This window comes from Chrysochloris asiatica, unplaced genomic scaffold (genome assembly GCF_000296735.1).
Source record: "Chrysochloris asiatica unplaced genomic scaffold, ChrAsi1.0 scaffold00020, whole genome shotgun sequence".
NCBI classification, from domain to species: Eukaryota; Metazoa; Chordata; class Mammalia; order Afrosoricida; family Chrysochloridae; genus Chrysochloris; species Chrysochloris asiatica.
The window spans coordinates 20186220-20213227 of record NW_006408538.1 but is presented as its reverse complement, the minus strand read 5'-3'; the positions used below and the strand labels follow the sequence as shown (position 1 = coordinate 20213227).

General features: G+C 44.7%; 2 protein-coding genes across 3 annotated transcripts; one reads left to right on the top strand and one right to left on the bottom strand.

The window, feature by feature from the left end:
• The first annotated feature begins 1322 nt into the window (after positions 1 to 1322).
• COMTD1 (catechol-O-methyltransferase domain containing 1) lies at positions 1323 to 3024 on the top strand. The gene is made up of 7 exons (XM_006835930.1): positions 1323 to 1430; positions 1546 to 1673; positions 1875 to 1980; positions 2065 to 2183; positions 2259 to 2313; positions 2591 to 2724; positions 2872 to 3024. The coding sequence occupies exons 1-7, from the start codon at positions 1337 to 1339 to the stop codon at positions 3022 to 3024; spliced, it is 789 nt and encodes a 262-aa protein (XP_006835993.1). The 5' UTR covers positions 1323 to 1336.
• Positions 3025 to 6008: 2984 nt separating this feature from the next.
• VDAC2 (voltage-dependent anion channel 2) lies at positions 6009 to 21072 on the bottom strand. 2 transcript variants are annotated; one of them, XM_006835929.1, is made up of 10 exons: positions 20956 to 21072; positions 20710 to 20764; positions 19305 to 19373; positions 18378 to 18427; positions 14396 to 14548; positions 14249 to 14301; positions 13639 to 13866; positions 11895 to 12045; positions 8697 to 8754; positions 6009 to 6391 (listed from the first exon to the last, which is right to left on the bottom strand). In XM_006835929.1, exons 2-10 carry the CDS (start codon positions 20738 to 20740, stop codon positions 6300 to 6302), a joined length of 885 nt encoding a protein of 294 aa, XP_006835992.1. In that variant the 5' UTR covers positions 20741 to 20764; positions 20956 to 21072; the 3' UTR covers positions 6009 to 6299. The 2 variants fall into 2 exon arrangements, with proteins under 2 accessions (XP_006835992.1, XP_006835991.1); XM_006835928.1 differs by lacking the exons at positions 20710 to 20764; positions 20956 to 21072 and adding an exon at positions 20229 to 20307 and having other exon boundaries at positions 6300 to 6391.
• Positions 21073 to 27008: the final 5936 nt, after the last annotated feature.

The following is a 27008-nucleotide window of genomic DNA, read 5'->3' as shown; positions in this document are numbered from 1 at the left end:
CCTGAAGGAAGCAAAGGGTCAGCCTCACTCCCAGCTTCTGGTTGAAGACTGGGCCTAGGCTCAGTTCCCCTTGTCCTAGGTCACTGCCCTAAGGCACCAGGATTCCAGCAGCTCTGATGGGTCCAGTGTCCAAGCTTCTCTCCAGTTTCTGCCCCTTTCAGCTTTAGCCAAGTCTTCTCTCACTGGCACCCCCACAAGCTGCCTCTGGGCTTCACTCAAATAGCTCCATCCATCACCCGGCACTCCTAAGCCGACTCGTTAGTCCACAGAGCAACAGGCCTCCCATTCCCTGGATTCGGACTCGTTTTTAATGTAAAAGTTATAGCCTACTAACCGCCAGGCTCACCCTTCATCTAGATGTTCTCATTTAATCCCACAGAATGCTGTAAATTCAGGACGATTATTAACCCCTTTTTAGCAAGAAGAGATTGTTGATGCTTGGGTTTCTGTTTCTGGACATCCGAAGCTAGACTATGAACTTCACTAAGAACACAAACCAGGATAGTGACTGCCACCTTCACATTGATGCTCACTAGATAGCGTCCCGGCTGACCAGCCCTACCAGGAGGCTTCGCTGACCCTCCCCAAGATGTCTCCACTCCAAACTACAGTCAAAACAGCCGCCTGTTTTTGAGCGCCTACTGTGTGCCAGGCCCTAGGATCTGGTGCGTTTACAGTAAGGATTGTGGTCTCCATTATACAGCGAGGTAGGTTCGGAGAGACCGACGCACCCCAAACCACACACCCTATCTCTCTGGCACCAAAGGGCAGGATTCTAACCGCCCCCTCCACCAGACCCGAGTCAGTACTACTACTGAATCTCACTTCTGGGCGGGTCCCTCACCAGGTCCTTCTCTGCTTCCACCTGTTAACCCTTGTGCACCTCACCACCACCTTACTCTCCTTCCCTCTAGGTGGCTCTTTTAATTTGTATCACTTTCTACTCGTTACTATCTTGCTACACTGACGCCTTCCTCCAACCACATAGGACCCAGTGGCCTCAGGCGAAATGGTGGCGAGAAGAAAGAAGCATATTCAGGAGGCGTATATGATCAGACATGACCCAGACCCCTAGACTCACGCGTAGAGAACCCAGCTCCTCAATACAGAGCGGGCGCACCATCTTGGGTGCAGTTCCATGAGCGACCACCAGATGGCTCTCGGCTCGCCAGGGCGGGCCCTGCAATGAGTTTGTGCGGCCGCGAGATGGCACTCCAGGCCGCGGTTCCGAGGCTGTGCCCGGACAGGGCAGGAGCCCCGCCTGTCCGCGGGTCCGAGTCGGGTCCCAGAGGCCCCGGTGCACGTGACCTGGCCGGCACCGCCTCCTGCACGCGCCATGACCCAGTCCATGCCCCGGTTCTCTGTGCCTACCGCGCTGGCCCTGGGCTCGGCCGCCCTGGGCGCAGCCTTCGCCACTGGTCTCTTCCTGGGTGAGCAAGGCCGAGCCGTCGGCACCCTGGGCAGAGCCCCTCGGGCGGGGTGGGAGGGCGCCGGAGCAGAGCCCACGAATTAACCCCAGCACTGCTCTCCACCCCGCTCCGGCAGGGAGACGGTGCCCCCCATGGCGGTCTCGGCCAGAGAAGCGCCTGCTGCCTCCGGAGGACAGCCCCTTGTGGCAGTACCTGCTGAGCCGCTCCATGCGGGAACACCCAGTGCTGCGGAGCCTGCGGCTGGTCAGTAGGGCCGGGGCGGAGAGGGGCACTCACCTTTGACCTGGCCGGCCACACGTGGCTTCCTTCACCTCTGACCAGGTGCGGAGGGGTGGTCCCTTGGGAGCCCCCTCACCGGCCACGCCCACGCCCCTGGGGCCTTCCGAACGGGGTAGGGGTAGGTGATTGGCTGGGCAGGTGTGAACCCCGTCCCTCCTCTCGCAGCTGACCCTGGAGCATCCGCAGGGGGATTCCATGATGACGTGTGAGCAGGCCCAGCTTCTGGCCAACCTGGCTCGGCTCATCAAGGCCAAGAAGGCACTGGACCTTGGTAGGGGCACACGGCCGGGATTACTGGGAACCAAAGTCACCGGCCGCCCCCATCCTGGTCTAAACCCGTCCGTGACGCCCCCAGGCACGTTCACGGGCTACTCAGCCCTGGCATTGGCACTGGCGCTGCCCCCGACTGGATGTGTGGTGACCTGCGAGGTGGACGCGGGACCCCCAGAGCTGGGGCGGCCCCTGTGGAAACAGGTGAGTATCCCACACGCCTGGCGCCCCCATCGGGCACCTGAGACCCCGTCTCATGGTGTGTGCCCTGCTATGCAGGCTGAAGAGGAGCACAAGATAGACCTTCGGTTGAAGCCGGCCCTGGAGACCCTGGGTGAGTACTGGGCTCTTTTCTCTAATTGCGGGGTCACTGAGGTACGGGCTAATGGCCGGGCCTGCGGACAGAAGAGGTGGTAAGCGAGCTTGGACAAGGACAACTCCCAGCCTTACGGTCAAGGGGGCAGGCGCGGCTCCTCCAGGTGGAAGTCAGTTACTGAGTGGCCGGCCCCAGCCAGGTGCCGTGCATCACAGCACTTGGGCAGGCCTGGTAAGACAGCTGGGGTCCGCGGACTCAGCTGCCTCTGCCCCCCTCGCCTTTCACCCTCCGAAAGATGAACTCCTGGCTGCGGGCGAGGCTGGCACCTTCGACGTGGCGGTAGTGGACGCAGACAAGGAGAACTGCACTGCCTACTACGAGCGGTGCCTACAGCTGCTGCGACCCGGCGGTGTTCTTGCCATTCTTAGTGTAAGGAAAGAGGGGGTCAAGGACGGACTCTCCAGACTTTACCTTTGACTCTTCCCTACACACCTCTTCCTTCTCCCAAAGCCCCACCCGGTACATTCTGGTAGTTTCCCAAACCCGGATTTCCAGGCTTTCCCTGCTCCTCTGCAGGTCCTGTGGCAAGGACAGGTGTTGCGACCTCAGCAGCAGGACATGGAGGCCCAGTGCGTCCGAAACCTGAATGAACGCATCCTGCGGGACGCCAGGGTCCACATCAGCCTCCTGCCGCTGGGAGACGGCCTCACCTTAGCCTTCAAGATCTAGGTGTGGCTCCTAGAGATGACCTGAAGGGAACGGACCCGCTCTGGCCATCAACCCTTGAGTTTTAAGCCAGTAAAGTGGGGCCTGGGGACACTGTCTCCTGAGGTTCTAGCGGTATATGAAGTGAGGGAGAGAAGCCCAATGCAAGCAGCTTCTTCGAGTGTGTGGCCTTGGGGGTCCCAGACGTGCATCCCACCTGGACTTTATTGATCGCTGCTGTCGTTCCTTGCTACCCCATGTGTGCAGAGATTTTCAAAGCTGTGACCCAATAAAAGCAGATAGCCAGAGCCTGTCTTCTGAGGGGCCGTTGGGTGGTTATTACTGCTAACCTTTTTTAGCTCAGAGTGCTTAAAACTATGTCCCTTCCCCAAGGCCTTTGATGAGGTATTAACCGTCTGGCCACATACAATAGGCAAAGATCCCAGTTCTCAGGTTTGCGTCCACTCCACAGGACTGCAGCACTGGGCACTGGGTCTCCCTCCCATCTCTCTCTATGAAGAGGTGGGTCAAGTTCCTGCTTAGTGCTGCTGGAACTCACTGGTAGTGGAACCAGATACGACAAGGAAGTAGTCTTGTGCAGGACTGAGCGCCATGGGTACTGTTGTAAAATGTACCGGTTCTGTTTATACACAATTGGCAGCTCCTTGGCATCACCTGAGAACAAGCCACTTGACCTAGCCCTGAGGACCTCGAAGTTGACATGAGCGTGTGTTTTCTGCCTTCCCCGAATTCCTGGAAGGTGAGGCCACCGGCCAGGGGAAGTGTGAGTGCAAGCAAGCCAGTGCTGGCAGACCATCCATGTGGCAATTTCAGCAAGTTCCCCAGAGGATGATGGTAGAGGTTCAGGCTTTCCAGCATCATTATCCCCAAAGGGAAGTGAAGACAAAGCTTTATTGAGGACCTTTAGGCCAGGTGCTTTCTATTTAAACCTAATTCCACAAGGAAAGTATCATCTGTAGGTCACAGGTGATGTCAGGTTCACATACTGTATTCTTTCCACTAACCCTGCCACAGGCAGAAATGGCATCAGCCTGACATACAGGTAAGTTCTGTCACCCTGAGTTAGACCTGAAAGGTCCCTCCCTGCATGGTGCAGTGCTCACCCACTAATCTAAAGGTCAACACTTGCAGTTGGAAGACACGCTCAGCAGAACAGCCAAGGAAACCTGCAAGAACCATTCTACTCTGACTTAGGGGCTCACAAAGTCAAGATGGACCCTCACAGCAATGGAATTGCGTTGGGTTACTGGAAGCCACCGGAGCCCACAACTGGTGGTCTTCAGAGTCACACAGTTGGGATATGCCTTGAGTTTCGGAGAGTCTTAAAGGTCCTGACTGTAAAGTCACCCTACTCTCTCCCACCCATTACCTGACATTAGGAAACACATGGGTGAATTTGTTCCTTGACAAAGCAGCGACTCACTTGTGTCACCTCACAATAAAAGATGACACCTTTTGTGGGATTGTTGTTAAGTACCGTGGTGCTGGTTCTGACTCAACAGTGATAGAGGATTAAATAGAAAGTGCCTGGCCTGAAGGTGCTCAATAGTATTGGGCCTAGTGAGCGTGATGGCAGGCCACCCCAGCAGACGGTCCAGTGTTTCTTGTCTGTGCCTGCCACCAACACCACTCTTGAGAGAACGGTCTTCTCTTCCTCCAGGGCTTCAGAGGGCGGGCTGGAAATAGTCAAATCGGCATTGTTGAGGCCTCCAGACTGTTAGGAACTGCCCTCCCACCTAACGTACAGACATCTTTCCCTCTACTTTCCTTGTTACCTTACAATAGGTCATGACTCAAATTCCAAACTAGGTCACATGTGTCTACAGGTCTTTAAGGAGAACCAGTCTTCTGATTCACAGACCATTATTCCATCTAGTTTCTTAGGGCAAAACCAGTGGAACCCAAACACACCATGTGGAGAGCTTATTTATATTCTGATTAGTGCATCTTAACTTCTCATCAGATTCTTCGACAACTAGAAACTTTGAGCATCGTTTCTTAGGTAACGAATCCCAAAGTGAACTTAATTTTGTTTTCTTTTAAACATCAAACCATACGTCTGGTCTAGCAGTATGGATATATTGCATACATGATCTGTTTCATCATACCTTGTAAATCTCCCATCTGAAAGCTTACGTTTTCTACCCAGAATCACCTGTAACCTGTTACTCATGCCCAAGTCTTCAGTCGTGTGTCCTCTCACTGGTCAGTGACACTGCTCAGCTCCATCTGACCCATTCTCACCAGACCAGAGCCTCATACTACAATTCCCCACCACTGACCAACAGCCATGCACTCCCAAGGGTTCAATGTGTGCATACAGCTCTTCAGCAAGAGGACTTTATTTCCCTTTCTTGATTTGCTCTCCAAATCTCACCAGGGTTTAACCATGTTAACAATGTAATTTTGTACAGACTTACAAAATTAAAAAAAAATATATATATATATATATATATTATATATATGTTGTTGTTAAGTGCCATCAAGTCGATTCTGACCCATAGCGACCCTGTATAGATAGGGTTTCCAGGGAGCAGCTGGTGAACTTGAAGCACTGACCTTAAAAGCTTAACCCACAGTGCCACACCAAGACTCCATGTATATATGTGTATATGTGTGTGTGTGTCTGTCTATATTTGTACTCTAGAAAAGCTTCTGGGATTACTCTCAGGACTGACTGACTTTGTGGCACAGATATATGTAAACAGCACACTGTTCACCAGAAAAAAATTATCAGGCTAGATACCAGGGAGATTTGATCCTAGGTGGCAAATTTTCAACTCTGCAAATACTTGGGAGTCATAATTATGTATACTTGTTTTTTTCATAATTTGTATATGTGCTGAGATACCAAAACTATTTCTGATAATGGTTCAATTTAACAAAAAAACTTTAACCTCATTTAAAAACTTCCACTGATCTATCTCATTCAACAACAGTAGCAAACGCTAAAAGGAACATAAGACAAACTTGCACACAATGCAGAGTTTGGTAAAGGTCTATTTCATTATTGGTGTAGGCGCATTAACAGTAAATACATTTAAATAATGTGTAGGTGAGACTGCACGACTGCAGCCCTGGGAACTAGACAGAACCAATGGAACCAGAACCCAGTGAACAAGTAACTGTCTCAGGATTGAAAACACAGCTCCTGCTTAGATCATCCGTTGTGTTGATCACCTTCCTGGGGGTGGGATGGGGGAGGAAGCCTGCTGGTCACAATGGAAATATATTAAGGCCAAATCTGCTATACCTTCCCAGAGGTTTCTTCAGCTGGATTAAGCCTCCAGCTCCAGGGCAAGCCCAAGTTTGTGGCCTCCAGCATTAATGCTCTTCCCGTCTACCAGAGCAGACAGTGTCAGCTTCACACCTGTAGACACAAACAGACCGCCATGATGTGCCCAGATCACTTCCGGAGTAGTAACTAAACCCGCACCTGCCTGTGGCTTTCCTCAGCCTGTCAACAGATCACCAGGGGGCCTGGAAATATCTGGGATACCAGAGAATTCCAAATGCCAGGAAAATTCCACAACACAGTTGGAAAGGCACCATGTCCAGGCTAAGGTACCAATGTCATATAGCATAAAAATATCAGTAAGGAATTAAAAATGTTCTAGAACATACAATCACATCCAATATATTATCCCGACTAAAAAGAAGTAAAAAGGCATAATCAAATGCCACACGTGAATCCAGATTATTGTTGTTAAAATGTGCCGTTGAGTCTGTTCCGAATCAAGTAACCCTATATAGGGTTTCTGAGGACTGTCTTGAGGGTTTGAACCGCCGACCTTATGGTTCAAACTGAGTTTGTGGCCTAGTGCTTATCCTATAGCACCATACCAGTTAAGAAAGAAACTAGGAGAAGCATTTTGGGAAAATATGAATACAAAAGACACATTTAAAGCCACTGAGTCAATTCAGACTCCTAGAGACCCTACAGGGCAGAATGAAACTGTCCCACGGGGCTTCCAAAGCTGAAATCATGACAGCAGCAGACTGCCACATTGTTCTCCAGTGGAGGGACTGACCCACCGCCCTTCTCAGTTAACAGCCAAGCCCTTTAGTCATTGAGCCACCTTGGTTGCTGTTTGATGCCAGTGAGTCAGTTCTGTCTGATTTATAGTGACCCAGTCTAGGACATACGGTTTCCAAGAAAAGAATGGTGAGTTTGAACGGCCAGCCTTGTGGTTCAAATTGACCTTACAGGCCAACACCAGGCTCCACATCAGTTACCATTAAATTAACGATTTTGACAACAGCATTGTGGTTATGTAGAATATGTCTCAGGCTATGCATAACAGCCAGGGCTAAAGTGTTGGTAGGTGTCCTTGTGTGGCGTTTTGGGTTAATGCACCAGACTGCAAAGCCGTTTGAAATGCAAGGTCAGTGGTTCAAACTCACCAGCTGCTCCTCAGAAATCCTATACAGGGTCGCTATGGGTCCGAACCGATTCGCCGGCACTTCACAACAACAACAAAGTGTTGGTAACGTTCAAAAACACTTATTTGGATAATTTTTACAAAATGAAAAAAGATACAGGTGTATAGACATAGAATAAAAACAAAACATTAGTGATTAGTGAATCTGGGGGAAAGGTGCCTAGGGGCTCATTACTATTCTTTAAACTTTTCTTTAGGTTTCCAAATAGAAAAAATAAAAAGCTAGATGGAGTGATCTATATTTGGGAGAGAAAAAAGTTCCAAGTGATTTTACGCAGGGGCATTCATCACCCTGGGAGCCCATTAGACAGAGCTCACACCCAAACAAGTAGGTCCAGGCCTGCATTCGAATGAGATTCCCAGTTGATCTATGTGCAACTTATGTACTACTGCTTCCATAAAATCATGTTTAAAATACTACACAGAAGTCCTATAGCGGAGGACCCTGGGACCATTACGGGAGACGAGCAGGAGCAGAATGTGGGACCCCACCCAGAGAAGCAGCAACACCAGAAATAGAGCGGCTGGGGAATCTTAAGACTCATGGAAGGAGAGGGGCTGTGTGCTGGTAGCCAGGGGGAGGCAGATTTGCAGTGTTTGAATGGTTGTATATTCCTGTGTGTTTTAGTACAAATCCAAAATAATAAACCGAGGGAATAGAACCAAATACTGTTTGTTGAATGATGAAGCATGCAGGGGATTGCAATCATTGCAATGAAACGAATAAGATAGGATGAATGTAAAGTGATTTTCCCCCAGGTAAACCATCACTTGATTCACAATAACAACTTAAACAAATACTATGTAGCCTAAGAGAGACTATGGTTGGGGGGAGGGGGGCTGTGTGCCATGGGGTGGGCTCTGACTCATAACGACTCTGGAAAAATAAAAATTACCACACTACCTGAGTGAGAGAAATTATTAAGGATTGGTATTCAGTATTTTTGTGGCATTACTGTCCACTTTTTCAGGTGTGATCAACAGCATGTGATTAAGCAGGAGAAACACTGAGAGGGAAGTGTCAGAACAGCTGCAATTTACTTCCAAAAGGCCCCACAAAAAGCAAGGAAAGGAAAATAATGTGGCAAAAGGTAAACGGGCATTTATTATACTTTTTTTTTTTTTTTAATTCTTCTGTACACTTGAAAGATTTGCAAAATAAGAAATAAAGAAAATTAACTTTTACAGTATACTAGCAAGGCTACAAATAAATCTTTATTTAGGGGTACTTACCAGGCCTCAGAGTCTGAGTGTAGCCCACTCCAATTAAACTAGAGTTGTTAACTTTTGCCTAAAACAAAGTGCAAAAACCAAGTAAGAAAATGTTTGAATGGATACCGATCCCTTTCACTTTTCCCCTATTGTGAAATTATGAAGTGTTCAGCTGTCTTGTTCATATGTAACAATATTTTCTTTATTAAGTCAAACAAAAAACCGGTAGCATTTAATTCTTACCCGTTCAACTCAAAACCAAACTGACGTCAGTGGACGTCACACAATACTCTAGACATCCATAAAACCCAAGTTGTCCACAAAGCATCAGAATCTAAGAGCTCATGAAATCATCCTTGCTGAATCGAGTCTAGCACAAGAAAAACCACACCAGAGGATGGCTCATACAAGTCCATCAGGCTCACGAGCTTTGTGACTGGCAAACACCAGCCTCAAAGTCTGAGGTGTGACGTTCAAACCTGTTCACTCTTTCTAAAGAATCAAAATCAAGAATGTTCATCTCCAAATGGCAAGAACTCCCTCCAAAGAATAAGATCAACAAAAAATCCTTTGCCCACAATTCTCATACCTCTCAATGCCATAGATTTCAATGGGGATATTCTTTAGCAATTCAGGAACCTGACTTCCTTGCACAATCCTAGTATTTGAAGACTTAGTCCTATACCTTTAAGGCAGGATAGAACTCTATGGAGAGCAAGATAGTGAGGAAAACTTACTCAACCACCACCAGCATCATTAAGCCACAGCAGAGACCAGTCACCCGTTACAAAGGGCCCTAGGGTTGCCAAATCAGACTTGACTTGATCACTTCCACATGCCCACTCCTTAGCATTTAGAGTGTTATGGAAGGTGAAGCTGAAGCCCAAGGTCCAGGCGCCTCTACCAAGAATCCAGAGAGCATAACTAATACCCAGAGCAAGACCACTACTTACATGATCTAAGAGATTGTGTTGTGTGTCTTCATATGTTCTGTAACTGAGATAAAAAGCAGAGAAAGGGCGCGCTACTACCACCAAGAAAGAAAAGCTGTGAGTGGCGAGCACCCTTTGGACCAGGGGCCCTGCATTGTGAAGCTCCTAGATCCAGGGAAAGGTTACTGCCAAGCCACATGGAGATCTCCAAGGAATGCTGGGTCTACAAATGCTGAAAAGGGACAAGGACTTTTCTCCATGGCCGACAAAAGAAAGCCTTCCCCTAGAGATAGCACACTGAATGTGGACTTCTAGTCTCTTAAACAGTGAAGGAATACCTACCTTTGCAAAAGCAACCTACTTGTGGTCTGTCTGTTATAGCAGCACTAGACAATATAGGCAGAACCTGGTAACAAACTGGCATTCAGGATCAAAATATATTTGGAAATGATTTGACTTATATACTCACATAATTTGTAACACTAAAACCGTCAAATCCAGAGAAAGAAGCCATGCAACTGTCCAGCCAAGTCATAAATGGCCCGTGTACACAGCCAGATCTGGCTATTCTATGTTACTAATTATAAATGTCTTAGAGCAATGATACAACAGAGTTTGGAGGCTCAATTATAGGAAGTATGTGAAGATCACCAGTGATGGTGATTCTTCTGTCTGAGGAAGAAATGCCCACTAACGGCCATGTTTACACAGACAATTCAGAACCTTATCCCCTAGAGTCAGGGCCCACAGGTCCCAAGCTCTTTCCCCTTTAGACTATGAACTGCTAGTAGCTGAGCACAGCATCTGCCAAGGACGGTCAATTTGCGGCAGTGGTACAGGCACGCACTTGAAAAGAAGAGCAGTGGGACAACCACAGCAGAGCGTGCTTAGGGAACGGTGGGCCGGTGAATCCTGCCGCTTTCAGGGCCGTCAAACTGAGAAAAAAGAAATCACAGCTTGGCCAGGGGGGAAAAAGCTTCCAGGAGCTTCTCATTCTGATTGAAACTGTGATAAGGTAAAATACCAAAACATATTGTCCTCAGGAATGATGATCAACACTTTATGTAATAGAAATAACCCATGGGTTTAACTTTCGTTCATTCCCAGTGCATCCAGGACAGGCAGTCCCTGACCTGTAACAGCTGACACACAGACAGCTGGCTGCTCTGTCTGAAAGTGGAGACAGTACCTCCTCTACACTCTTCAGCACTGCACCCCCTCCCTCCCTCTCCTACCTCAGCCCATTATGACCAGAGAAAGAAATAACCAAGAGTATAGGAACAGGGCTAAGATGGCCAACTGTCAGTGTGCCCAAGATGAGGACTTCTAGAACCAAAACAGACTTGGAAATGATGTGACTTCAATTCGCTTTTGTGTTGTGTAATATCAAAGCAACCTAATTGAGAACAAGAAACTGCCGGTACAGACAAGTCATAAACGGCACCAAAGCCGACTCTTCATGGACCACCAATGACCTGGGAGTTTTCCTGGGCCACAGGACTTTCAGTGCTAAAGCCAGGACCCAAACCAAGCCCGAACCCACTGCCATGGCCTTGATTCTGAACTACAGCAGGCCACAAGTCTCTAGATTACCAGGACAGTCCTCACGGGCTCCAGTCCTGGCTGTACCCTCCACTCCCTCCACAGCAGTGGGCTAAGTTCTTTCCCTCTCTCAGCTTCAGTTTCTTCCATGTGCAAAATGACACACCCCACTAAGCTCTCAGGTCACATCTAAAGATATTCTGTAAACCAGAGAGAACAAATCCAACATAACAATTATTAAGTGCTGATGACTCAGTTCCGACTCACAGCTTCCCTGTATAGGGCTTCTGAGGAGTGGCTGGTGGCTCTGACCCTGAGCTTACGGTCCAGTGTTTGACCCTGCAGCCCCACATTAGGACCTGCCTTGAATTCTTTCACTTTGGGTACTTCTATATCAAAATGGTGGTGATGTCATGTGCATGAACTTGCTGTTGGTTCTCTGTCCAAAGAACTCCCTGTAGTATTTTTGTAAACTTGGTCTGTTATTACAAATGCCCAGGCTCCAAAACACTAGTTTCTCTGGGGCTTAGGGTTATTAGCAGTAAGAATGGAGTCATTTTGTGGCCTGCAAGTCAATCCTCAAAGTGTCTCCATTGAGAGAGCAGCATTCCAAACCCTAACCCCACTTTGTTTGTAAACAGACTGTGTGTTCATAGTAAGCATTTTCAATGCAATTTGGTATACCCAAAGATTAATTCTAACAACCAAAAACCTCATTCAAAGCAAAGCCCAAAGCAGTACTCACAGAAATGGAAGCGGTGGGATCCAACTGGTATTTAGCAGCAATTCCAAAATGAGTACAGTTGGTACCTGATGTCCAAGCAAGGTTTACTGAAGTGTCAAGATCTTCACATACTTTCTGATAAATTGATCCTCCAAATTCTGTTCCATCATTGCTATAAGACATTTAAAATTAGTAATCTAGAACAGACAATGTAATAAATTCTAAGTAGCAGGCTGATATTATACATCACAACACTCACGTGAGTCTTATTAAATGTTCCACTGAATGCTTGAAAGTTTTAGGGAATGGAAATTTGTGATAGACAGAAGCCCCCTCGTATATAAAACAAAACCTGTTGCCATGGGGAAGATTGACTCCTAGTGATCCTACAGAACAGAGTGGGCTTTCCAAGGCTCTAGTCTTCATGGGAAACAGACTGCCACATGTTTTACCCAGAGTGGCCAGTTGGTTTGAATCGCCACACTCTCAGCAGCCAAGCAATTCCTCATGGTGTCACCAGGGTTCCTTTTAGACATTTACATAAACATAACCCAAACCCCTGCCATCAAGTGAGTTCCAGCGCAGACCAACTCTACATCAGGTTTCCCGGGCTACAGCTGTACCGGAGGACCTGCCTATCTTCCTCCCAGGGAGCCCCCAACCTTCTGGTTAGGCGTCTAGTGTCATCGTATGTACAACAATACCAGGGCTTCATATACACATGCAAAGGGCTTCAAACATTTGTGAAAAAATTCCGTTCTCTTTTCATCCATTTTTCCATGAAGCCCTTTCATATACACAAAGGAAAAACACCAAATCATAATTATCTAAATGATAGGATTATGGGCAATTTTTGGTCTCCTTTGTACTTTTTTGTAAAGAGAACATTTTTAAATTCCTTTTATTTTGCATGTGTGGCACTGTAGGATAAGCACTGGACTGCTAACCACAAGGATGGTGGTTCAAACCCACCAAGAACTCCCGGAACCCCTACGTAGGGTCACTGTGAGTCAGAGCCAACCCAACGGCACACAGTGGTCACCTGCCCGGCAGCCGTGGGAGGACTAGGGAAGAGCCTGCTGCCCACAGCATTACTCTGAGTCAGGATCAACGTGACAGTAACACGTCTGTTGCCGTGTGTGTTTGTGTGTGTGTGTGTGTCTCTTTAATTTGTTGCTGCCGTTGGTTAAGTGCCGTCGAAGTCGGTTCTGACCCCTACTAACCTACTATATATACGGTATTCAAGGAATGGCTGGTGAGGATTTCAGCTAGCAGACCAGTGCTTATCCTGCAGTGTCATAATCTAATTTGTGGTGCTGCACAGTAAGCAATGGACTGTAAAGTCAATTTGAATCATAATGTCGGCAGTCCAAATTCACCTCAGAAACCCTATATAGGGTCGCTGTGAGTCGGAACTGACTCGACTGCATGTAACAATACATTTTGTACAATCCTATTAAATCAGCACCACGTAAATCACAGAAAATTACACCAAGAAAACACACAGGTGGCAATCTGGCAACATCTTAGTCTGTTCTAAAAGTCCAAACAAAGCACATTGAGCTTCATATGACATGAGCATTTGCTCTCTCAGTACCAAGAGTCAAACTCGCATTTTTCTACTAAACACTTTCTAAGGACACCCAAAAATTATTTAAGTTAAGGAAAATCCTTTAGGCTATGACTAGATTAGTAAGAGATGACCAGAGGCCTCAAATATTATTCTAGGTCCTATTTTATAGTATCCTATGAGGAAAATACTTACACATTAGTGTGTAACTGGAAGTCCCCAGTCCTGTAGCCCACTGCAAAGTTATTCCGTGTCAGTTTTGATTTGGCACTGTCAAAGGTCATCTGGTAACCAGCAAGCCAGCCCTCATACCCAAAGACAGCTGAACCATGGATTGCAGGTCCAGCAAAATCAAAGTCAACATCACAACCAAGGTTTATGCACTCCCTCTTGTAAGAAGACTTGATTTTACCACTTTTCTTTCTGGAAAACAATACAATGCCTTAAAACTAATGTCAGTGGGAAAGATTTACATGCATAACTTCTGTTATGTTGTTGTTAAGTGTAAAACAGATTTAAATGAAATTGAGTTGAACTGAGAAGTAAAAGCAGCAACAGCACACTCATGAGGGAAAACTCAAGGGCACGTGGGCCAAAGGACAACTGCCTTGCAGAACTGGCAAGCAATCATAAAACCCTCCTAGAAACATGTGAACTACCCAAGTTCATGCCCCAAGGAAAAGAGAAAAATATTGTAAGGCAAGCCAACAGAGGTTTACCCCCACAAGGCAGTGAGTACGGTACTCCTAAACACACAAAACAGAGATGCTTTAAATTCAAAGCACATAAAATTGTATATGCTTACCCCGTGTTTGGTGAGAAGGTAGTATCAAATGTCAATTTTAAACCTTGACAAATCTATTAAAAGAAAAAAAAGAACTGCTGTCAGCTTTCTTTTTGACACACAAAAATAACATAAATTAAAAGCTAGAAAGCATTTTCTAAGTGTTACCTGGTCTTCGATTGCTATTTCTGTTCCCAGAGTGTTATCAGTGTTCCATTTCTCTGTAAAAGTCAGACCATACTCACACCACTTATATTTGGTCTCCAAGGTCCCAGTAACTTTACCAGTGTCTGTATTAGATGAACCAGATGTGGAAAATTCCTAATAAGATAATAAATAATTTTATGAAGTTTCTCCTAAGCCTAGAAGAACCCACTACCTAACTTATACAACATCTGACACTGTCATTTCACTAATCTCCCTTTTTCCTGTTTACTAAGAATTCTTTCCCCTCCTGCTACTTTCAGAGCATGAGTACACTTGAGCCTTCTTTAAGTAACTGACTGCTGTCCACACACAGACATTTCCAACAAATCAATCACAACCTAACCTGTAACTAACTCCCACATGAACAAACTGTATACTTATTTCTAACACCTAACAGTATTAATTTACTAGTAACTTTAAAGGAAACATCTGCTAAGGCAATTTTAACTAACAGTCAAATTCAAAGGGGGAAATAACTCTAACACAGTATTCAATCTACCTGATAATGAATAAAACACTAAAAAAACCCCACAATGGCTAATCATAGATCCCGTAACACAAAATCAGAATTTATAACTGAAACTGCATTATGAAAAATTCCCTGAAAAATTTTAAAGACAACACAGCGCACAAAAGAAACCCAGACCATGAACAAAAGATGTAACAGCAAAAAAATTCTCTGACTTTTGAGATATTTTTACCAGCTTTCATTTTATGCCTATATAGGATTTATATTTGAGGGAGGGGTTTACAGGAAATTCAGTCTACAGCTGGGTTTTATGTACAATACAAAAATGTATTACTATAGTAGATGACATAAATAGGGGAAAATTTAATATAGGACTCAACCTGAAGCACTTTATGTAACTGTATGTTTGTAGCAAAGATAAATGACTTGCCATTCTCAACTGTACACAAAGAGAAAAGTATGGGATATTCTAAGGAGAAGGGGTTGTCTACATTTAAAACTTGCTTCCAATAATCCAAAAATCTAATAATCTTACAAGGCTCAGTACACAAACAGGAAACAAAATCTGTACAAGAGCTTTCTGCTGAGTTCTGATTCGGTTTGGCTGCTAACAGCTATGCTCTGGCCGCTGGAAAGTCAAGTCTAAAGAAAACAGTTAATCTGAAGTGGCAAATCTAGAAGAAAGCTTCAACTATACACTGGAATACCTACAGAGTGAAAAAACATTTAAAAGCTGTACCAACTTTAACACAACCACCATCAACAGAGGGAAAAAGCAATTGGCATAGAAAATAGTCTAAAAGGGGCTTTAAAAGTCCATGGGAAAATGCAATTTGAAAAGATGTCATTTCCCTCAACTTTTGGAAGTCCCCTTGTATATAACTATGAACCAGGTAGTGTTTCATTCTGTTGTTCATAGTGTCATCCTGAATAAGAACCAACTCAATAGAATCTAACAACAACATACAGAATTACAGCTCTACAGTGAAACAGACCCAAATCCTTAGGAATTATGTAAGTTCTCCTGAAATTTAATGCCTTCATTTACAAAAATTTCAAGCCAATGCTGGACACTCAATACATATTAATTGAAAAATTAAAAAAAAAAAAAATTGTTATGAAAGAATACTAAATATACAATTATGAGTTCAATTTTGTCATTTACTAAATGAATGACACCATGGAAGACATTTTTTTTTTTTTTTTGGAGGGGGAAGTATCTGCATCCTGAGTTGTTAATACCAAGCTGATCACTCAAGATTAAATTGGACCACACCCAAAGCTTACCCACAAGGTCGGCAGTTCAAACCCACCCACTGCTCCTTGGAAACAGGGTCACTATGAGTCAGCATCAACTCTACAGCACTTACTACCACCAGTCACCCCGGGGAAGCATCATTAAAACATTATCCATGACTCAGAGATTGTCATCAGTGTCACTAAACTACACCTGTAGAGACAAACTGGTGTGTCTTGCTGTGTATAGTCCCAACAAAATTTTTTTAATTTAGGAAAAGAAACACAACTGCATCTTAAACATGAGGGGGAAAAAACACAAGGAGACTTCGAATGAATATAAAACTAATGTTCTCCCATGTAAACTATCACGATACACAATAAAACATTTAAGAAAAAAAAAAAAGTTTGTGGAAAAATGATACTAAGACAATGGACAAAGTCCAGCAACTTTCTGAAGTCCCCTGGTGTATCACTATTACATATGCACTGGACACCAACCACAAGATCAGCAGTTCAAACCTACCAGCTGCTCCTCAGAAACCATACACACAGTCATTGTGAACTGGAACGTACTCCACAGCACGTAACTCCATTTACAGGAAACACGTTTGACACTTTGAATAGGAAAAGTGTATCAACAGCTATTTTTTATCCTGACTGACACCTTGAAGCCATCCAAGAATGCTCAAAACACAAAGCCACAGTCATCCTGTGGGACCAAAATGTCACCAAGTTTACACCACAGATTTCAGATTACAATCTTTACCACCAGACATTCTGATTTCCAATGTACTTCTGGAGCAGCCTAGATACTGGAATGGAAGCAGGAATGCACGAACTTATTTGGGAGCAGATATACATTGTCAAATTAAATAAATTAAATGGTCCAAAAACATAAACAAACAAAAGACACACACCACATCTAATCCAGTTCTTATACATCCTTTATGTAATCATACAATCGACTTTGATAAAACTTAGCCTAACTACCCCACCCACAATAAGGCTTTCCTTTTCAATGAAGATTTTTGTTTCTCAATCTAATATTTTATATACTTCTCTAATTGTTCCCTAGTTTAAAGCATACTCTCTCAACCAAGAAATGTATTTTCTTTTTCCCTCAGGTTTTTTGTGCTTCAACAAATTCTCAGCAAATGTTTATAAAAAACAAACACCAAATCACCGCTGTATAGTCTATTATCTTGTGAAAGTAAGGTACCCAATCACAAGTAAATACGCAAACTTCCTTTCAAACCAAAGAAACCTAATGGCAAACATAACCAGCACAAAATCCCAGTAACCCAAGTCCAGACATTAACAAACGACAAAATAATGAAATCAATGAATACCAATTACATACATTAAATGAGTTAACTATATCAAGAAATCTACAGAAATAACCAATATTCAGTATGTATACACATACCCATTCATCCAAAAAAAATTTTAAGTAGGAAACCTTACACAAAATGAAACTGTACTTCATCTCCTTTATAGGAATTTCTTAAAATTCAAGATACCACAAATTACCAAAATATTAATCTTTCTTCAAAATTTCTGGAAATATAAATGGAAATCTTCACCATGGAGAACTATTAGAACATGGCCAGCTTTTACATCATTAATATATTGGACTAGTTACTAAACATGTTTGGTTGGCTATTTGCTGTGGAGTTGGTTCCGACTCATAGTGACCCTGTATCTGAGGCTGTAAATCTTTATGGGAGCAGAAAGCCTCATCTTTCTCCCATGTTAACAGCTGGTAGTTTCAAACTGCTGACCTTGAGGTTAGCAGCCTGATTCGTAACCACTACGCTACCAGAGCTTAGACCAGAGCAAAGACTTAGAAAAAATGTTTAACAGGTTCTACCTTCCAGCTTGCAATCTTACTAGTAAATAGGAGTTCCATATGACTAGTATTATCTTCCCTTATGCATACATAGCAATACGGCAAAAGCACAAATGAAAATCACAACTCATATCCAAAGCCATAATAAATCTTGCTATGGAGCTGTAGGATACGCATTGGACTGCTAACCAAAAGGTTGGCAGTTCAAACCCACCAGCCACTCCCTAGAACCCCTATAAAGGGTACTATGAGTCACAGCCAATTCAATAGCACTTAACAACAACACATATAGTCCCCAACAAACAAAATGAACCATTTCTGCATCCTAATGATAGGCTACTTTATGGGCTGACAACTTCAGAACTCAGCAGCCATCTAGTACTCACCACTCCACTACATGACTTTGTTTTCACATCCAGTTTCACCAACCCAAAACCTTCAAACAAGCAGAGGAAAAGATAGCAAAATTATCCTTTTGTATAAAAGATGCAAATCAGTCATTAAGTATACATATCAAAAAGATTCCACATATTCAGAGAGTGATTAAAATGTTTTCATACAAAAAACTGCAACGAAAAATGTGATTCCACACACTCAGAGGGAGATAAAAAATGTGTACTGATTAAAAAAAAGAAAAAAATGTGTGCTATATAAACTGATTTATGAAGGACAGAACATCTCTTTGTCTAGTGTTTTGGAGTACAACTAACAACAAAAATGCCTTCAAACCATTAAATCCAAAGATCACATCAGAAAAGTAAAATCTCAGAATAGCTACTAGCTTATTATAATACAGACATTTAGGACATTTACACCAAAGAGACTACTCCAATAATCTACAGGGAGGAGGAAGAATACCTATGTGAAACAAAATTTTCAAGGAAAACCCAAGTTCATTTGAAGAAGCCCTTAATCTTTTGAAGGGTAATTCATATTCCAGCCAATCAAGGACTAAGGTTTAACTGGAGGAAATAAAAATACATTTTTTTTTCCTTAAAGCTTTAAAGTTAAAATTCTTTTTGGTTTTTTAATATGGAAAGTTGAGGCAAAGGAGAATGTGAATATACTTATTTAACAAAAACATACAATGTATCTAACAGAAGAATACAACAAGCTATTTAGTATGAATTTAATTTTCCTAGGAGTCCTGGTGTAGGACAAGCACTGAACTGCCAACCACAAGGTCACCGGTTCAAATCCACCAGGTGCTTCTTGGAAACCTTATATAAAGGGTCTCTATCAAATAGAAATAGACTTGGTGGCACTTAACAACAAATCATTTCTGATTTAATTTTTTTAAAAAAGGTTCTCACCAAATCCTTTGTTGAAGATATCTCTTGCAGCTTTGCCAAGGTCAGCATATGATGGAGGAATGCACATTGCTAGTGGGAAGAAACATTCCGGCATTAATGTTCTTGTTCCCCAACCATCTGTCCAAGAACATGACCAACTGCAGATCTTTAAATTTAAGCAGTTCAACTTGTTGGAATTGTGGTTTTGATGCCACCAGGAGCTACTGTACTCTAAAGACCCATGAAGCAAATATCGCCATCAAAAGCTTACTTTTAATATGAAGAACCACAGTTAACTGGCTATACAAACTAGAAAAATTCCTTCCAAATTCTGACTTTGCTAAATTTACAGTTTCTACAGCCTCACACCCAAGGACTGGACTGGTATAATCAATCAAACACAGATACACATCCACCAAAAATCAATGTGATGGAACCGATTCAACCAAGTGAAATAAAACCAAAATTAGGCCCTCTCCCCTAAAATATCCCTTAGCATACTAAGGTCAAAACCAACATTCCCGAGTTGAAAGAAAAAGGAAGTTAAATATTGGAGCTTAGAGAAAAAACGGTCATCTATGTTTCACTTAAGGAGCTCTGGTAGCATAGTGGTTATGAGTCAGGCTGCTAACCTCAAGGTCGGCAGTTCGAAACTACCAGCTGTTCCCCGGGAGAAAGAAGAGGCTTTCTGCTCCCGTAAAGATCTGCAGCCTCGGAAAACCTGTGCAGGGTCACTATGAGTTGGAATCGACTCCATGGTACTTAACATGTTTCACTTGGACTCCTGGTGTGGCGCCATAGGGTCAGCACTGGACTGCGGACACAAGGTCAGCAGTTCAAATCCCCCTCGGAAACTCTGTAGAGGACCTCTATGAGTCAAAACCAACTCAATGGCACTTATTAGCAAGTTTCACTCAAGCGCCAACAGCAACTACCAAAGGGCACATATCGATGACAGTTTAAGTCCTTGGCTGATGCAGTGCGGCTCCAGGGCAAGCCATCTGAGTTCCTGACACCAGCTCATTCATTCTACAAAGCATGCCCACGCCCATAAGAGCACATGTAATGACCTTGCGCTCTTAAAAGAGGGGTTACTACTTCCTTTAGAGAAACCGACTGATCGATTGCTTCAAAGAATCCAACAATAACGTTATGTTTTTGAATTCGTCAAAGACACGTCCAAAAACGGACGGTGAAGGCGACCACAGACCACCTTCCCAGTCTTAGTCCCTCCATGCAGAAAACAAGCAGCCCCTGCCTCTTTTCCACAGAGCCAGGATCGTCAGAGAGTGGCGTGGCTACCAGAAAGGACTGAATTTCTAAATCCCAGGAGAGAAAAGGGTGGGGAGAGGGAAGACATGCTTGCGGATGGGCTCCAACTCCCTGGGCACCCCGTCCCATCCCACAGAGACGCTGCTCTACTTACGCCGCGCGCAGCTCTGCCCGTAGGTCGCCATGGCGAGGCAGCGGGAGGGGGTGATCTAAGGGACAACAAATGTGGTTAGCTGGGGCTGGAGGTAGGTCAGGGGGTCAGGAATGGGTCCCAGAGAAGAGGGGCAGGGGCTGCGCGGCCATCTTAGGGAGACAGGGCCGACCCCGAGTCCGGCTCAGGCCTCCTGCTTGGCTGCCGTGCGCTAGGCCCCCGGTAGAGCCTGAGGCGGCGCGTTGGTACCTGATGGTCTCCTGAAGGGGGCCGCCGTGCCGCTCCGCTCCCAGATAAGGCCTTTCGACCAACACAAACTCTGGTTGCAGCTGCAGCGGCTGGAGGGCGAAGTGAAGGAGACACCGTTCCGCCCGCCGCAACCCTGTCCTATCCCTGCCAGGACCCCGCCGCTACCCTGGGCTGTCTACTGCGCCTGCCCCCGCCGCGCCGCCCGCTGCCCACCCCAATCTTCTCCGCAGCGGCCACGTGGATCGAGGGTACCCCCGCCCCCAAGGTGGGCTGCCTCCGTCGATCGGCGGGGGCCAGGAAGGCAAAAACTGCCTGGTCTCGGGTCAGGCAGGGACGAGGGCAGCCCCAGGGGCGAGGGGGCGGGGAACGGCGGAAGTCGCGCGGCTGGGACCGCACGGTGGGGGGATGGGGCGCAGGCTCCGCGTGCGCTCATCGCGATCAGGGCGGGGCACCAAGCGGGTCTCCGCCCGGCACACCGCGAGATTGGGTGCGGCGATACTAGGTTCCTCTCTTGGTGCTGCTGCCCAGATCTAACTGAAAGCGTTCCCCCAGAATGATAGTCTCTGTCTCCAGGCCAGGGAGAAATGAGTGCGCTATAGGCGCACTATCTCCAGGCTCTCGTGCTTTCCCGTCCTGAGTCGGCCTCCCACCCGGGTGTCATCTCCACACTGCCACGGACTCTAGGCTGCCCCTCCTTGAACAAACTTAACACGCTCCACGGAGGTCCGCCTTAGGCTTCCTCTTTTGCAGCCTCCTTCCCACTCAGGAATCGGGCTGTTTCACACCAGTGCCGAACTGTAGCTGTCTTCTTAAGTCAAGTCTTCTTAGGGCTCAGCCTCCTATGAATGAGACCAAAACTTGCTGGCACTCAAGTGCACTCATGGCAACCCCATCCGTGTGTTACAGAGGAGAACGTCTCCATAGCTTTCTTGGCTGCAATCTTTATAGCAGATTGCCAGGCTTTCTTCCACTAACTGGGTTCCTTTGAGTTAGCAGTTGAACACAAAGCGCTGGTGAAACCCAGGAACCTTCTGGGTGATCCCAGCCTGCAGAACCAGTAGGAACTCAAACTCTCAGGGTAAGAAAGCTCTAAGAGTGGGAAAACCAGGGGAACAATAAAACATGAGCAATCTAATGAGGAAGACCCCCAACGAGATGGATTGGCCAGGTGGCAGCATCGAAGGGCTCAAGCATGGCAACAATAGTGAGGTTGGCCCAGGATCGGGCAGTGAGTGTTTCGTTCTGCTGTGCATAGGGTCGCTATGAATCGGTATTGACTTGATGGTACCTAACAACAAAAACAATCTGAAATTAGGTTATTTAGGCTCTGGAATCAATTATCTCATAATGTAGCCCCCCTGTGTCTCAGTTTCTTCAAAAATAAATAGACGTTTAACTTAGATGAAAGACTCTCCAACAATAGCCATTCAGCCATAGACTATAAGCAAAGTCTATTTCCTCTGGTTCTGAAAGCTTCTTCTGTTCAAAGGTTACCAAGGTTCCTCCCTCCTCCTAAACCAGGGACAGGCACTAGCTGGGCTTCCGCAATAGAAAACTCAAGATTTAAAGCTGCAGCCTGATGGATTTCTCAGCCCTGGGCAAGCCCAGTCATCCATCTTGCCTGGTCATGGCTGGACTCAGGTATATGGATGGTAAAGGGGGAAAAAGACGGGAAATCTGCTTCTCAGAAATGAGGCATCAGAAGCACTGATTAATTCCTTCATTCTAGCTCAGACAGGTCTGTCTGCAAGCAGCTTAGCTCCCAGAAAGACCAAGTCTCTGCTAAATTACCTGCTGATGTGGACCGTAGAATATTCGCTCGACTGCTAACTACAGGTTCAGTGGTTCAAACCCATCAGCCACTCCTCAAGAACAGTTACTGTGAGTCTGAACCAGCTCAGCAGCACTTAACAACAACAACAACATGACCTATTGTAGGACTTACTCACATTGTGAATATCTATAGAAAATTTTAACCCCCATAGCATAGCTCTGCCACAAAGCACAGACTAAGGAGGCTTCACTGTCTGCAAACCTAAGAAATGTTCATAATGCTAAATAATAACCAGGAAAAGGAGACCTGCAGCTAAACAGAGAGCAATAACAATGTATTCCAGTCAGAGTCAATACAGACATACCTAGGTTCCAGACCACCATAATAGATAAAATGTCACAATAAAGTGACTATCACAATGAAGCGAGCCATATGGAATTTTTGGTTTCCAAGTGCATGTAAAAGTTATATTTACACTATACTTTATCCAGTGTGCAATAGCATTATGAAAAAGTGTTAGATATTGTAAGATTTACAGCCTCAGAAACCCAATAGAACTGTTCTCTGCCCTACCGAGTTGCTATGGGTCAGAATCCAGTCAACTTGGCAGTGGATAGCAAACCACTACAACTTTTGTCACAGAGGGAGACTACTCAAGAAACAAAATCCATCATCTGTCATCTGTCCCAGACAGAGACACTGTCTCTATCTTCCAAATTGGCTTGTTACACACATAGCCTTGAAAAGAGAGCCTGAGGCAAAAGCTATCACAAGATGTAGAGAAATGCCCCAACAGGAGAATTACCCCCAAAAGGAGATAGGAACTAGAAAAGAGAAGTTGAGCAGCTACAAGCCCAATGATATGTGGTATGCCCAAAGAACTCTGACATACTCAGTTGCACTAAATTCGGACTTTTATCAGAACTAAACAGCTAGAATGTAACTGGTGTGACTGAACAATTTCAGTAGAAATAGTTGAATGGGAGCCTGAACTGCTGTGTACACCTTCACTGAAAACACAATATTCTTTTCAAACACACAAAAGCTAAAAAGTTGTGGTGGGGAGGGCAGAGGGGGGAACTCCAGAGACATGTACAGAGCCATAAAGAGCTTGAAGTGGCAAGGATTGTTTGAGAATCACAAGTAACTAAGAAAGGTTGGAATAATTTGTGGGAAAGCTGAGAAATTAGACTAAAGAAGTTGGCTAGAACCCGATTCTGACCATCCAGAAAGCAGCAAGTAAGGAGTGTAAGGCATGTGGGAGCAACATTTCTGAACTGAACAAATTGTAAGAAAGAGATTCCATTTACTACAGAAACAGGAACAGGCTTGAGAGGAAATTTTTCAAATTTCAATGACTGAATTCCAAATAAATTATATATGAATCTACGGGGCATTGTGCAGTACTCAATTATGAAACCTAGGAGGAAGATGTGTTAGAAAACACTGGCATAAAAATTTCACTTTAACTATGACTAACCATAAGCATAATTACTTTTTTTTTAATGTTTTATTGTGAATTATGTGATAGTTTACATGGGAGAACATTAGTTTTACATTCATCCTATCATATATCTTTTCATTGCCATGGTTACAATCCCTTCCATGCATCATCAACCAACCAAAGGGTATACACTACAAGCCTGCACCCCAGTCATCAGCACACAGCTCCTCTCCCTCTCTAGGTCTAAAGTCTCCAACTGCTCCATCTCTCCACGTCATTGGCTCTGCCTCCATCTCAGGCACCACTGTTTCTCTGGGTAGGGTCCCGCTCTCTGCTCTTCTCCCTTGATGGTCCCAGGGACCTCCGCTCCTAGACTGAAAAATTAATCACTCCTCTCCTTGCTACAAAACATCTACCTTTACATTTCCAACCCTCACAAGCAGTCCTGATAACAGTTATTCACTATTGTATCACAAGAGACCCATCCGCATTTCATGTCATCAGCACCGTCTAGACAGATTGTATACTACTCAGTGGAGATTTTACTTTCCTTTGTGCCCTCTGGATCTAGGTTCCCTCTTAAAAGCTTGTAAGCCAGTCACTTCTTGCCTTTGTAGCCCCACCATTTTGGGTAGCCAATGTCCAAGTTGCCCATTCCTGTCTACTCTATGTATGGAGGGGGTGGGAATGATCCTTGCTGTAAAGATTTGTTCCCTCTTTTGAGCTGCTGCATCCAGAGGTGTAGGTCAAGTTCATCAAATTGTATCAGATTACTCTTTTTTTCCTCTTCTTTCTTCTTCTGGTTGAGCTCTGATCATCCAGTCATAAGCATAATTACTTTTAATCAGAGATGGTGTTCTCTAGTGCTAAGACAGAAATACCACAAGCAGATGGGTTTGAAATTTTATTTTTTCACAATTTAGGAGTCTAGAAATCTAAATTCTGGACACCAGTTCTAGAGGAAGGTATTGTTTCCTTACATCTATGGTCCCCAATGTTCTTTGGAGATCCCCATATAGCTTGGCTTCAGTCTTCCACTGGGTATAGGAGATTCTCAGCACAGGAACCCCAGGTCCAAAGGATATGCTCTGCTCCTGGTTCCTCTTCCTTATTGGTGGTGTTGTTAAGTGACATCAAGTTAATTTTGGTTTCCAAGGAGCAGCTGGTGTGTTTGAACCACTGACCATTAAGTTAGCAGTGAAGTACTTACCAGCACCACATCAGGACTTTGGTTGGTTGGTTTGCTTCTGACTCACTCATAGCAACCCTGTATAGTGTTTCCGAGGCTATAAGAGAGCAGAGAGCCTCCAACTTTCTCCTGTGAAACTGCTTAGCAGCCCAACTCATAACCACTACGCTACCTAGCAGAGCTCCTTACACCAGGACTTTGTAGTAGTGAAAGCCCTCTCCTCTCTGCTTCTTCCTTTTTCCTTTGATATCTTGTATGATAAAAGGCGTGGGTGAAGCAATGGTGGTGGTGGTAGTTATGTGCCGTGGAGTTGGTTCCAACTCACAGTGACCCTGTACAGGGTTTCCGAAGCTGTAAATCTTTACGGGAGCAGAAAGCCTCATCTTTGTCTGGCAGAACAGCTGGTAGTTTCGAACTGCTGACCTTGTGGTTCACAGCCCAATTCAGATAGGACTTGAGTTAAGCACACTTAGAGGACTATGGCTTAAGATACAACTCACCCTGATCCCGCCTCATTAACATATCCACCCACTGCCATGGAATCTTCCAACTTACAGCAAACTTATAATGAGTTAGTTTGTCGTATTGTGGTGGCTTGCATGTTGCTGTGATTCTGGAAGCTATGCCACTAGTATTTTAGATACCAGAAGGGTCAACCATAATGGACAGGTTTCAAATGAGCTTACAGACGAAGACAGACTAGGAAGATAGAGAAACGGACTACTTCCGAATATTTAGTCGCTGAAAACCTAATAAATAGCAGTGGAACACTGTCAGCACCGAATATTAACTATTGAAACATGAAGAACTGCACCAGAATATTGTCAGATATAGTGAGCCCCTCAGGTTAGAAGGCACTCAAAATATGACTGGGGACGAGCTGCCTCCTCAAATTAGAGTTGACCGTGATGATGTGACTGGAGTAAAACCTTCAGAATCTTCATCTGCTGATGGGGTACAACTCAAAACATCCATTAATAATCAGAACATGAAATGTAACAGATATGAATCTAGGAAAATTGGAAATTATCAAAAATGAAGTGGAATGCATAAACATTGATATCGTAGTCATTAGTGAGCTGAAATGGACTGGTATTGGCCATTAAAAATCTGACAATCACATGGTTTACTATGCCAGGAATGACAAATTGTAGAGGAATGGCATCACATTCATCATTAAAAGAACATATCAACCCCCCTGGCAAGAGCACCAAGGAGCCAGCCAGCCGTTTCCACAGCAGAGAAGACTTTAAGAACTGTTTAAACCCCAGAGATATTCTGCTGCTTTGCTTGTCAGGCGTGGGGAATGGGGAGTTAATAGATGTTACTGATTTTGCAATCGTCCATCAACCATCATAGGTTTTATTGCCTGTTAAAGTTTTCAGAAGCTAGCCAAATCATTGCGGTGCCTGGCCCTTAAACGTGCCATGTGTCTTTGCTCTCATGTCAAGAATCACTGCACTCATAGGAATTGTTACCTTTTTTTGCCCTGCCCACCATGTAAACCAACTGTCTAGGGATATTAGTCTCGCTCATATGATCCAAGAGTAAATAGATAAAGGTTTACAAAACAGCCTAAATGCTTTAGAGAAAGGAAGATCGCTTAAGGGAAATAAGACCCAATATATCCAGATTACACTCCCAGC

Coding starts and splice junctions, on each gene's coding strand:
- VDAC2 (XM_006835928.1), bottom strand. CDS start 20,307: ATGAGCTGGTGTCAGGAACTCAGATGGCTTGCCCTGGAGCCGCACTGC. Junction 14,549..18,377: donor CAAAGTCATGTAGTGGAGTG/GTGAGTACTAGA, acceptor TTATCTTATTAG/GAATTTTCCACATCTGGTTC. Junction 6,392..8,696: donor CACTCAGACTCTGAGGCCTG/GTAAGTACCCCT, acceptor TTGTGTCTACAG/GTGTGAAGCTGACACTGTCT.
- COMTD1 (XM_006835930.1), top strand. CDS start 1,337: ATGACCCAGTCCATGCCCCGGTTCTCTGTGCCTACCGCGCTGGCCCTG. Junction 1,431..1,545: donor CGCCACTGGTCTCTTCCTGG/GTGAGCAAGGCC, acceptor CCGCTCCGGCAG/GGAGACGGTGCCCCCCATGG. Junction 2,314..2,590: donor GCCGGCCCTGGAGACCCTGG/GTGAGTACTGGG, acceptor ACCCTCCGAAAG/ATGAACTCCTGGCTGCGGGC.